The 14,394-nt window shown below is 35.4% G+C and overlaps 1 protein-coding gene across 1 annotated transcript in view; it reads right to left on the bottom strand.

The window, feature by feature from the left end:
* The window catches only part of LOC114353624 (uncharacterized), a 70,495-nt gene that overhangs the window by 10,268 nt on the left and 45,833 nt on the right, over window positions 1-14,394 (bottom strand). The window contains exon 2 of the mRNA XM_028305684.1: window positions 5,897-6,090. Coding sequence (XP_028161485.1) covers window positions 5,897-6,090 — 194 coding nt within the window. The remainder of the gene's footprint in view (window positions 1-5,896; window positions 6,091-14,394) is intronic.

Raw genomic sequence — 14,394 nt, 5'->3', positions numbered from 1 at the left:
CTAGAAGTGTTGCCACTGGAATGACTGGAAAGCAAAAATTCCTAATTGTGTAATATTTTAAGGATAGTGTACTTATAACAATATAATCGAAATTCTATGCAAACAATTTGATACTGCCAGAGGCGGGGCAAGNGCTCTTAAGGGCATTCAGTGTCCACTACAGGAGCACGACTCTCTTTAATTATTAAACACTTATGCCCGTTTTCACCATGAATCCGTAATTTTTAAGTGATCCCTATGTTAACACATATTATTATCAGGAATTTAGTTTTCATAGGGTTCACTTAAAAATGGTAGGCTAATGCCCGTTTTCACCATCAATCCCTAATTTTTAAGTGACCCCTATGGAAACATAATTCCTGATAATAATATGTGTTAACATAGGGATCACTTAAAAACACCATGTCATGAAAACGGGCATTACATCCCTACTCATCTTCATCATCCGGCCATTTTTAAAAAGGCAAATGAGGGAATAGTTTAGGCCTACAATCCTCAACCATAATTTAATCTTTGGAAAAATAACCGTGCTTAGGCAGGTCGCCGTATAATGTAGCAATTTATAATAACTCACTGGTAGATCGTCAGAACAAGTAATGCAAAATTGCGCAGTTATTAAAAATAACTATTCTTAAGTATGATAACTACTGCAACATTGTTATTCTACTAGCGTAGATAGATAATTCTGGCGATAAGATTTCAAACCAGTGTACATTTTAAATCTTGATAACAAATAGGTTCATAATAGGTAGGTAGGTACTTCTGGAGAAGCATCCTTCTTGCTCTAGTAATTGATTATAACATGAGGATAAAAACTGTTTACAAGATTGCTATCATTGAGGCATAATTGCAAGTTTTTTTATGTCTATTTAAGACTTGTTATTATAATAAAAAATAATGCAGTACCTACTCAAGTAAGGAAATAAAACAATAAAATTACTACACAACTTTATCTTGATCGGTGAGTTCACCTCCAAGTTATTATAAACACCTACTTGCTTAGTTCTAAGAGTAGGCGCACACCTTTGATTTTTCGTCGGCCGATAGTTTAGTCGGGCAGTTGATCAGTATGGGCATGTATGGGAGTGCGCACACTACGCCGATTCGATTTGACCGATTCTTCATGAATAGAATTTAAAATCGGGTACAAACTATCGGCCGACGAAAAATCAACGGTGTGCGCCTACTCTAACACGTTCTAAGCTGTCATTACGGAGAGCAAAAAGGTTGTATGCATCCGTGTGAACTACGCTGTTGAATGAATAACATAACCTTCATTGACGACACTAAAAAATATCCTCCTTGTGGGCAACGCCTTTGCCTGGTTGATCAGTTTAAAAAAAAAATCAATCGTTCGACCTCGCATTCAAAATTTGAAAAAGGAATGATCTTGAGCACTGACAGCATGTCTTCAAATTCCAATTTGTAATTTTTGAAAACAGTGGGTCTAGACAAAGTACTTGACAATTATAATCGCAAACCAGTCGAAAAGTGGTCGAAAAGCCCCTTTTTTGTATGGAGTTTTGACGGATTCGATTTTCGATTCGATCAAAAAGTGCATTTTGTCTAGGGGGGCTGGTATTATCTGTGGTAGGTAATTAGGTAATTTTTCACCTCTCATAAAGATAAAGAAGAGTGGGCGGTGATAGTCCTTGATGCTTTGATGCTTAAAAACGTGGTAACTTAATGGTTCGTCTTTTGTTTCTTATTTTTTTAGAAGATCGCTACAGGATATAAAATTTGTATTTTTATAAAATAGTTGATGGAAGTAACACTATTAAAATTGTTCAAATTGCACATAAATTGAGCATATTATAACTCGTAAAATGTCAGTCGGTAAGTAACTTACTTCAATGTTGAATAATAAATCTGATGATGCGATGTGGAGAATTATTTCACAGTTGAGGAAATTGAAAGTGACATCATTTATCAGTTTTTCCTGTTTAATTTTCCTTATCTTCTTTTCTGAGATGGTAAATATTTCATATCTCATTAATTTTACTCGTATAAAAAGACCATTCTGTTGTTCAAAACTATTTAGCATGTTGTTCTTAACTAGGTATTTGTTTAAATTCCATCATAACATAGTCGTCATAGCACAAGCACAGTTATTTTGGAGTTACAATTAAAGACGGGACCGCCGGGACACCGCTGCAACTCCTGTGTAGCCAGGATCTACAGCTTGACCGCCAGTAAAAATCCAACCAGTGAAGGTCAAGCTTGTTCAATTAAGTAGGTGATTGTTGGATGAATTTCATCATGTTCATCATCACCATTTCAGCCATAGACTGATTTCCACTGCTGAACATAGGCCTCCCCCAATGACTTCCACATCGCACGGTTAGTAGCGGCCTGCATCCAGCGCCTTCCTGCTTCCTTTATCAGGTCGTCGGTCCACCTTGTCCCACGTCCCTTCCCACCTTGACGTCCCACTGTGCGTTTTCCGGTACGTGGCCTCCACTCCAGAACCTTGCTGCCCCATCGGCCGTCAGTTCTGCGTACCTACCTACTAAGTATTGCTCTGCCCATTGCCACTTCAGGTTGCTAATCCGTCGGGCTATGTCATTGACTTTAGTTCGTTTACGTTTACATCTTATTCCCCGTTCTATTTTCCTAACAAAACTTAATACAATTTTTCATGCGTTAGAAATTACTCATAACAAAAGATGACGGCATGTGACCTAAATCACTACTAAAGCCGGTCAAACAATGATAAAACATAAAGGCACGCCTTAGGCAACCGCTTATGGAATTTTCCAGCAATTACCATGTATTACATAATTATCATATCTTTACCGTTGGGAAACTATAGCTGCGACATAATCTCTTACCGTGAGAATCAAGGCGTATGTAATTTCGAGCTTTGACTTTGTAATATCCTCATTGCAAACTAGGTGAAGACGTGACATGATAGCCTATTAAGGATCACTGTCAGGTTTTTTAAGTAGGCCTTCTGGCACGGGACTGTTCCCACCTATGGTTCCCACCACTGCAGATCCTGTGTAGCCAGGATTTACTACTTGATCACCACTAAAAAGGTATTTTAGCAAGCAGAACCCCACATAACTCACTAGCTGCCCCTAAGGCTTGAGGATTTCATATATTTTCCTGACCATAAAATTTTAGTCGAAATTGGACACGACGCTATACCGAATTCCTCGCCAAGAAGTCCCAAAGATTTCTTCTTTTATAACATTCTTTCATATTTCTTTCTTTTTCTTTTCTTGTCTTGAATGGCAAATGGCAATACAATAAAGTGTGTAAACTTTTACAACATTGTAAAAGGCATCAATATCAATGCAGTTTCGTTCAAAATAATTGAGTACCACAGGTACTAAAGCGCATTCCTGCCGGTGCAAAAAGGCGATCCCATTTGCAAGGCAGTATATCAATTTGTTTCGAGCGGAATGCAGATCGGCCTCCGATTGCGTATTGTGTGGTGCAGTTAGGGTTGCCAGGTCCAAAAACACAAAAGCCGGACTTTGTGCTTCATTTGGCCGGACATTTTACCCTAAAAGCCGGACATGTGACAATGTAATTAGTGTCAGCTCATGAGTGAGTACTATCATCATATCGGTTGCTAACCAACATCCTGATGCGTGCGCTTCATATGATTCTGTGGCTCGACTTTTGCCTGGCGCGGCAACTAAATAAAAAGCCTAGCAAAAGCCGGACAGGCCGGACAAGGCAATATTTGGCCGGACAAGTCCCTAAAAAGCCAAACATGTCCGGCTAAAGCCGGACGCCTGGCAACCCTAGGTGCAGTTTGTGTAGGGCATCCAAGTGATTAGCGTTTCAAAAAAGGAATTATAACTGGACTAGCGGCCGCCCGCGACTTCGTACGCGTGGATCCCGTTTTACCCCCTTAGGAGTTGAATTTAGCAAAATCCCGTCTTAGTAAGCACCTACGTTCTAAAAGGAACCAACATACAAAATTTGAGACTCCTAGCACTTGTAGTTTCTGAGATTTCGTGATGAGTGAGTCAGTCAATCAGTGACCTTTCGCTTCTATAAATAATATAGATTTCGTATTAGGCGATTAATGGACAAATATGGGAATATGGTTTTCGTATTAGGCTAAAGGACAAACATGGGACTTTCAGGTCTCTCCAACCCATGCAGGCCAAAGTGGGGAGTGTACTTTTTCTCTACTAATGTAGAGATCCTGGCACACAGGAGTTGCAGCGGTGAGAACGAGACGTGGGAATAGTACCATGATGATAGGGGTAATATTTATTTGTATTTTATTTTAAGATTTGCCATCAGCACCATGCCTTAAATCTACAACTTAAATCCTGAATGCCTTGATACAGACATAATATTATGGATGATAGATGTTGCCCAAGCATAGGTCTGGCAAGGGTAAACTAAGAGTGACATACCCCTGGACCATAATATTATGGTACAAAACATTACAAAAATAGCTGATAGCATCTTTATAGTTGGAACAAGGGCAGCAAAAATGTAGGCTGAGCTATCTGTACCATATAAAATGTTCGTTCGTTTCAACCAAATGACGTCCACTGCTGGACAAAGGCCTCCCCCAAGACTTTCCACAATGAACGGTTCTGCGCATATAAAATGTTTCTTCATTTATCCCATAGCAGCGTCAATCATGGTGCCCCCACCGAGGGTGTAATGAGACTAGGTACAAGTTTCTTGTCGTAAGGAATGCACGCTGACAGCGGCCATGCTGAGTGGACTTTCTACCTCCGTAATCGACCATGGGGTTTGCGTTTCTGATGATAGAAACGTTAATTCTTTGTTGGGATTGTAGGCTCTTTAAACGTTGCAACTTAGGCAAATAATAGCATAGAAGGATTATTAGTGAGATTGTAATGTTTAATTAGGTACCTAATAACAGAATTGCCCCAATCAAAATATTTTAGATTTTGGTAGTGTTCGGCTTTGATTAAAAAATAAACGTCCATAATTTCACAAGCTAGCTCAACGGACTCTAATACGGAAGACAATACAAACAAATTTTATTTTTTGGTAAGGAAGTTATGAAAGAGAGATTATTAGGAAAATTTCAAATATTGGAAACCTGGATATCCTACATTTCTGTGGAAATATTTTAAACACAAGATTAACTAGTGAAGACATATATCTTTCAGGATATGAGTAGTAAGTAGTTATGTACCCACCCAACATACAAAAAACATGTGTCATCGTCAGTCTTGTCAAACTAGTTACGCAAACTTTGTTGACTTTCTATCTTTATAATGCGCAAACATTACTAGGTAAGTTTTACTGCCTAATTCTTGATATTAACGTGTGGAATATGAACAATATTACGTTTAAGCTAAGGATATTAATAAACACCGAAAACTGGTTCAAAGTTGCTCCGAAATTAGAAAAATACAAATTATTTTTCCGGTTTGCTTGACGTAAGAGCGAATCTTGTTTCGAACATTATTATAAACAACTTAAATCTGTTGTATTTTATTAAAACAAAACAACTAATAAGGAGCAACTAAGTTACCTAATATAAGTGAAAGTTCGATTTAAAGATCTTTATTTTAAATTAAGGCCAGTGATTCTCAGTGGTCTAGTAACAAACCCCTAAAAAAATATTGCGATCCCTGTCATGTAAAATGTGAAATAAATTGGGGGTCCCTGGCAAAGAATGGGGGTCCACGATAGTGACCTTTAGTTATGCTTTCCACGACTAAAACTAAGCCCGTTGAACTAGTTTGAAATGTGGCACTTTTTTGCGTACTTCTATCTAGGCTTTACTAATCTAAGGCTTGGCCTTGCATCATCTTACATTAACTTTAACAAACGACAGAAGATTTTCAAACTACATACAAAAACACCGGTTATGGTTATCTCATTACAGTTAAAGTAGGTGTTGCAACTTAGGCTACGTTTCTAGCTTCTTATCCAAAATTACCTGTAAATGCGAGTCATCTTTGCTTTGATCGGGCCTGGTGAACTCGGCCTGCAAGACATGGGCCTTCCCCCCTAAGGGTAAAGTAGGGGCCTCATGTTGCCAGGCCGACCGCTCGTCCTGCCTGAAGCCAGGGTTGTCGAACGCGAACTCATCCTTCACTGATTCCGGGTCTGTTGAGAAGACCAGGTGTTTGCCTGCGGGAGAAACGGTTCAATTAGTTTTTGGTTTTGGACATAATAATAATTACATTACATTCCCTCTAATATGGTCGAGTGAAGCGATGGCTGGTTCACTCGTCATGTCTGTGAACAGGCGCTGCTTTCGGGGACTGGTCAATCCAAGTTATTCAAATTTATGTATGCGAGTCATTTCTACTAATATTTAAGTATCTTAATCTGTAAGTATAGATATTAGCACGTCACTACCTTGTTTAATATACCATGCCATTTTGTATACCTATTCTTATAAGATAGGTACACCATACAAGAATGCATGGTAAATTTAGTGAACTGCTCCTGAATCAAATGTACCTACTACTGCTATTTCTATTTCTATATTAACCGGCAGACAGTGGTGACTGAGTTTGTTGCGGCGCTTCTTCTCAGCACTTGCCAAATGTTGGTCTCGAAGCGCTGCCGCGCTGGTAGGGTTATGAGACATGTAAAGGCTCCTTAAGAGCAAAATATTTGACGATTTGTAGGTACTATTTATTAGTCTAAACAAATAAAGAAATTTTAACTTTGACTTTTGACTAATTTATTCATTTATTACGTAGGTACACCAGCAGATTTCAATAAAACATAGGAACGCAAGCCTATTAATTCTCAACCAATTACTAGTTAAAACATGCTAAGAAAAACCTTTGCTTAAATAAGTTTTTAAGATATTTGTACGTGCCAATATGAGATACCTATTTGTATAAAATAATTAAATCCTAATTTTTGATAAATAATTTCCAAACTGTACTGCGCTCTCGAAACAAAAACTTCAAATCAGTAACTATTTCAAGGAAACACAATTAAATTCTATTAATAATTTTTCTGCAATTGTAAAGCCACAGGATGTAGTCTGACATTGGCTTTTGTTTTTATCTATTTCCCGTTAATATAAAACTGTTATCCGTAATCAGTGAGCGTAAAATGGTAATTGGCAGACCGTCTGTTCGACAAAAAATCATAATTAATTTAACATTTGTTTTAAACTAACTGTGATAGTGAAGGTGTTGTTATGACTATGGAAGAATACCTTTTACTTTTAGTTAAAGCACCTTATAATAGTAAATTCGTCATAAAATTCAATTTTTTTTTGCCCGATGGATCCGGGAGATGAATCCAGGACCAACTCATAGAATTCCAGTATTTTGGGTCTATGTATCTTCAAACGGTCTAGTTGAAAAAAAAAAACAATTTTGACTAAATATTGGCCAGCGTTTCTCAATATTTTTACAGACCCTTTTCATATACACGAGATTAATAAAAATAACTAAGTATTAAAATAACTTTGAAGTGAAACAAAAAATATTTTTAAAACTAGTTTGCATAAATATTTCTCATGGTTATTAAAATAAAATTATTTACCACGATACAAGTTCCAATATATCATTATGTGATTTGAACGTTTTAAAATCAAGTATGAAATGATTAAAAAAAAATCTAATTTAATGACATTTAATTACATAAACCATCCCTCCGAGATGGGTGGTCTTTTCTAACATGGCAATTATATTAGAATTATAGGTGTACCAGAATCTCATGACAAATAGGGAAAATAAACTTTGTTGAGAGCACACACGTTTATCGATATTTTTTCACATCTACAAAAATACCATAACTTGTTGAGGTAATAGGGCCGACTAGTACACAAGTTAAATTATTAACTAGAAGTATGAATAATATTTATTTACACATCCTGTGATTTGACTTCTCGAAGCTAAAGTTATATTAGGTAAGTAGGACTTATTTAGGTAAATGAATGCTACAAAAACCTTTCAATACATGGTGTACTATGGATGGGACACATCGGTTGGCAATGTAATGTCAAAACAGTCATTATTCATTATTCTTTTGTATTATCATTTGTTACAGTCATTATTCTTTTGTATATCAGTAGTTATAGCCGAGAGCAGACTTTTTATTGCAGAATAACATCTATTACAATTCATAAAGATACTGTTACGAGTTTTTATTTATTTATTAGGTGTATCCGTGTGCAACAATTGTTGCACATTTTTACAGTAAATTTAATGAGAATCGGCATAAATAAAAAACAACGACATCCATAATTTTATTATTCACGGTTCTGAATAAACAAAAAAATGAAAGTAAGTATTAAGGCGATAGGTGAGGCAAAACTGCAAAAAAGACCTCTCTTTGAATCCCTACTCCTCCTAAATGGATGATCCAAACAAGAAAAAAAAATATGTATGAGATGTATGATATCTGAAACTAAAAAATTGTTGTTCGTTTTTTTTTGTTACAACTTTTAGTTTTGACAGAAAAAAATCTTAACTTTCTTTTAATTTCACCAAATNCATATGAATTCAATTCCGATATTAATATCGGAATTCCGATATTGAGATCTAATATCGGAATCCAATATCGGAATTGAAAACCTTCCGATATTACATGCCCTAGTGGTGACTGAGTTTGTTGCGGCGCTTCTTCTCAGCACTTGCCAAATGTTGGTCTCGAAGCGCTGGTAGGGTTATGAGCAGGGTTCGAGGATATATATCAAGGGATATATATCAAGATATATATCGGATATATATCCGATATATATCAAGCCGGTTTTGATGATATATATCAACTTTTAAAATTTGTTACTGTATTTGTACTTTTTGACATAAGATTTTTATTTTTTTAGTTGATTTTGCGGTATTTCAAAGATATTTTATGTTTTTGCTTTATTTGTCTGATTTTAAGTTTTAAAAGCATTAAAAACATGTTTATGTAACACATATGCAATAGTATTCATGAATAATACAATAAAATAATACTACTTATGGCTTTCATACAAAATTGATATATATCAAAGTTGATATATATCGGATATATATCATAAATATCCGATATTTTGATATCTTCTATATTTATAAAAGAAAGTCGTGTTAGTTACACCACTTATAACTCAAGAACGGCTGAACCGATTTAGCTGAAAATTGTCAGGGAGGTAGTTTAAAGCCAGGAGAAGGACATAGGATACTTTTTATCCCGTTCGAAATTAAAAAAAAGTCTGCTTATTTATTGCCATTAATGCGGAACAAAGTTCGCCGGGTCAGCTAGTTTATAATAAATATCGGATATTTTCGAACCCTGGTTATGAGACATGTAAAGGCTCCTTAAGAGCAAAATATTTGACAATTTGTAGGTACTATTTATTAGTCTAAACAAATAAAGAAATTTTAACTTTGACTTTTGATTAATTTATTCATTTATTACGTAGGTACACCAGCAGATTTCAGTAAAACATAGGAACGCAAGCCTATTTCTCAACCAATTACTAGTTAAAACATGCTAAGAAAAACCTTTGCTTAAATAAGTTTTTAAGATAATACTGTACGTGCCAATATGAGATACCTATTTGTATAAAATAATTAAATCCTAATTTTTGATAGATAATTACCAAACTGTACCGCGCTCTCGAAACAAAAACTTCAAATCAGTATTTCAAGGAAACACAATTAAATTCTATTAATATTTTTTCTGCAATTGTAAAGCCACAGGATGTTGTCTGACATTGGCTTTTGTTTTTATCTATTTCCCGTTAATATAAAACTGTTATCCGTAATCAGTGAGCGTAAAATGATAATTAAAAGACCGTCTGTTCGACAAAAAATCATAATTAATTTAACGTGTTTTAAACTAACTGTGATAGTAAAGGTGTTATGACTATGGAAGAATACCTTTTACTTTTAGCACCTTATAATAGTGAATTCGTCATAAAATTATACGATTGATTCAACATTATTTTTTGCCCGATGGATCCGGGAGATGAATCCAGGACCAACTCATAGAATTCCAGTATTTTGGGTCTATGTATCTTCAAACGGTCTAGTTGAAAAAAAAAACAATTTTGACTAACTATTGGCCAGTGTTTCTCAATATTTTTACAGACCCTTTTCATATACACGAGATTAATAAAAATAACTAAGTATTAAAATAACTTTGAAGAGAAACAAAAAATATTTTTAAAACTAGTTTGCATAAATATTTCTCATGATTATTAATATAAAATTATTTACCACGATACAAGTTCCAATATATCATTATGTGATTTGAACGTTTTAAAATCAAGTATGAAATGATTAAAAAATAAAAAACTATTTTCTTATGACATTTAATTACATAAGCCATCCCTTCGAGACGGGTGGTCTTTTCTAACATGGCAATTATTTTCGAATTACACACGTTTATCGATATTTTTTCACATCTACAAAAATACATAACTTGTTGAGGTAATAGGGCCGATTAGTACACAAGTTAAATTATTAACTAGAAGTATGAATAATATTTATTTACACATCCTGTGATTTGACTTCTTGAAGCTAAAGTTATATTAGGTAGGAAGTAGGACTTATTTAAATGAATGCTGCAAAAACCTTTCAATACAGGGTGTACTATGGATGGGACACATCGGTTGGCAAAGTAATGTCAAAACAGTCATTATTCATTATTCTTTTGTATTATCATTTGTTACAGTCATTATTATTTTGTATATCAGTAGTTATAGCCGAGAGCAGACTTTTTATTGCAGAATAACATCTATTACAATTCATAAAGATACTGTTACGAGTTTTTATTTATTTATTAGGTACTTAATCAAAAAGTAATGAATATTATAATGACTAAGGTGCATCCGTGTGCAACAATTGTTGCACATTTTTACAGTAAATTTAATGAGAATCGGCATAAATAAAAAACAACGACATCCATAATTTTATTATTCACGGTTCTGAATAAACAAAAAAATGAAAGTACATATTAATTTGCGGTCCAACACAAACATCTCTTAATTTTTAGGTGAAAGTCTCTGAATCGCGGTGCATGTAAAATTTTACGATTAATAAGCACGCAACTGTTTCAATGTCGGTAAGGAAATTAATATTGTTAATGTTGTGTTATGTAAGAATATGCCATAAGTAAGACCGTGCGGCGTGCATTATTAACTTTGGTTTGGAATGTCTATTGTTTTGTGTATCTTTTAACATTAATAAGAATTGCTATTAGATACCTTTAGTGATATAGGTATCCTAATTGAAAATGAAAAATGAAAATGAAATATTTTATTCAGCGACACAAAACAGCATCAAAAATATTTAACAAAAGTAAAGAGAATAATTAATAAGTAGTTTTTTTTTCAGTTTCGCTCTAGAGTCTAGAGCAGTCTAGAGTCTAGACCAAGGTTTCTCAAAGTGGCGTCGACGAACCCCTAGGGGTTCGCGACAATATTTACGTAATGGTGGCTTTCCTACAATACAAACAATGTTACATACCTACATTAATAGTTTTTGTAATGAAACGTAACTTTTTTTATGATTCAATTACAGATCATATTGATAGAGTAACATACATGATGCGTGTAGGCACTCTATGCGCGTGTTTAAAAAGTATTACAATCGAAAAAGAACAGCTAGCCCACAATATCATCATAATGTTATGTGATAGAATAGTAATAAAATAGCAAAATATACCTAAATATTTTTAAATGTTTTTTGAGAACGATAGTTTTAACTATCTTAAAAATCAATCATCCTTTTTTCGAAGCATACCAAATAAGGTGTTTTTCATTTCTTGTAGAATGATTTGAAGACTCTATTTTAAAGATCCTGTTATGCTAACAATTTACAAGATAGTCTTGAAAAAAATCCCAAAGCCCAAAATTAAAATAAGTTTTCTTGTCCCACTACATTTTTTTGTATAATATAGCGGGCAATATAGAGCAATTGAACAATCGTAAAAAAGTAGGAGTAAAAAATGCATTATTGTTAACAATCAATTAAAAGTTACATAACCTAACGAGCAGTCTGCTCTCCGCGCGCTGTATGACCTTGTTTCCTACCCTCATAACCACGTGTGAACCGTCTATAAGCAATGATTTCTCCGGGGAAATCTATCGTTTACAATGCAGTAAACGGATGTAATGTAGTTGTCTCAGTAATTAGTAATTACTGATTTACTGATCAGAGATCGTTGGAATGGCGTAGGTACTTCAAATGGCTTCATTTAAACTTGTGCTCGATTTCTCATGAATTAAATGGAGTACAATTATAATATTGAAGCGAAAAATCAAGTTATCTGCATAAATTATTTATTGTACTTGTTCGATACGTCTTAGGCACATTTGCCTCGGTGTAAATGTGGCGTGCTAATTTTAGGACACCCTGTATTGATCTGTCCTTTTGTGATCAGCCCCCTTACAACTCAGTTGAGTTAACTGGGCACCTGGAGGCCGTGACGTCACATCAACGCTCTGGTACGGACGGGGCGTACGCGGGGAGATGTGCGAGTAAGTCCCGCTTGGGAGAGAGTCGCATTCCNCGCATTCCAGCGAAGTGCGCAGTTAGCTTGATCAGATTGTAAACAGAGTGACTTCAATTTCAAAACCGCTAGCCAGGAAGACAACCTCTACACCAGAGGGCGTTCAATCATATTTTAAACATGGTGTACATAGACGTATCTGTTGTACTCGATAACGAAATGCTCGATAGGTAAACTCATTGTAGAGCTACAGATCTATGTATCATAGTGGTAGTACAAGTAGGTAGTTCAATTTGAACAACATTTTAATAGAAAACTTCTCCCATAAGACACCCATAGATGACAGATAGGTAATTATGGAGCCTTCTCCTTTATGGCGTAAAAACTATCCGCCACGACATGACACGTCACACGCTCACACGACGAACTCTTGCTTTCGATAGATACCGAGCATCTGGGTCGCGACTTTCTCGCCACTTTGGTTTTTGTCCAGTTTTTTGCATTGCACGTAACACTGATTGGCGCTTATTCTTCGATTAGGTGGATTAGTTGACTTTGTTACAAATGTTCGATTTAAATTGGGTAGTGGTCTGCAGTTGAGTTGATGCTTGATGCGGATTAGGTAATTCACAGAGATGTCATTTTATTGCCTACCTCGTCGTTACAGTATAGCCAAATGGCGTCCACAGCTGGACAAAGGCCTCCCCCAAGGATTTTCAAACCGACCGGTCCTGCACTGCCCGCATCTAGGTTCTTCCTGTGACCTTCACAAGATCCAGAAAATTGCTCTAATATTCACCAGGTTGGGAATACCTGCTTAGGATGTTTACGAGAGTTTAAGTAAAAAGCTATTGAAACAATCTACATCTACAAAAGCGAAAGGTCACTGACTGACTCACTCATCACGAAATCTCAGAAACTACAAGTGCTAGGAATCTCAAATTTTGCATATGGGTTCGTTTTAGAATGTAGGTGCTCACTAAGACGGGATTTTCCAAAATTCAACACCTAAAGGGGTGAAACGGGGTCCACGCGTACGAAGTCACGAGCGGCCGCTAGTATAGGTGATAAATAACCAACCTCACTGAACTGTTGGGTTTTCTGTAACTGTACTTTAATAGTCTAGCTCAGAATTTGGCTACATCTATTCAAATTACCGAATTTACGGGAAAATTGGCGTATAATATTGACTGTCAACCGAATAATACCGTGACCAATCTGTGTTTGTGATGGCATTATCCATGGTCATTCAAATAAAGTTATTTTTTATATTAAATCAATTCAGTTTTTGTGTCAAATGAAATGGGTAATTGTTCCTTGAAATACAATTAGATTGAATATAATGTTTTAGAGCTTGCTTAATGTTTTAGAATGCTAGAGGTAGGCACACAGCCCCTTAAGGCTTCATGGCCGACGAATAAAAAAAGTATTTTCAAATAAAAAGGATTTGGCTGTTATAGATTGGTAAATGGAGATCCGCACTCGTAGAATCTAAAACAGTCTAATAAAATTTTACTAATTATGAACAATGTCATAATAATAATAGTGGTCCCAGAAATGACCTCATACACACATAGACAAATCCATCCTATCTCTTTTTGGAAGTACCAATTTAGTTTAGCTAGGGAGAAGAGTCCTTTATGAAAGTTATAGACATATTTATATTGACAACTAGTATAATATACTTGCAGTTAGACGTCACTGCTCTTCATTACTAACAGCTCTCCCTTCATCATTATACTCGTAGTCATTAGCTCTAAGTAGGTCTTAATTACAACCAAGCTTATTCATTCTAGCCCCACGTTCCCAGCTTACCTGGGAAAACATATTATTACGTCATTTCACTTTAGATTTCCTCTTAGTCATTAAGATAAGTCCTGAATTACTGCGGGAATCTTGACAGCTGATCTGGTAATTAAACACTTGATTGTGTTGTTTTTGAGTCCTTCAAGGCTCAATTAGGAAGAGGATATGTGGGTATTTTGTTTCCTATGTATTTCTAGATGTATTCGATCTGTAAAA

Source organism: Ostrinia furnacalis, unplaced genomic scaffold (assembly GCF_004193835.3).
Source record: "Ostrinia furnacalis isolate ACB-3 unplaced genomic scaffold, ASM419383v2 OfSCF1746, whole genome shotgun sequence".
NCBI lineage: Eukaryota > Metazoa > Arthropoda > Insecta > Lepidoptera > Crambidae > Ostrinia > Ostrinia furnacalis.
Note: the sequence above shows the minus strand (reverse complement) of the source record. Positions and strands in the feature narration are given on the sequence as shown.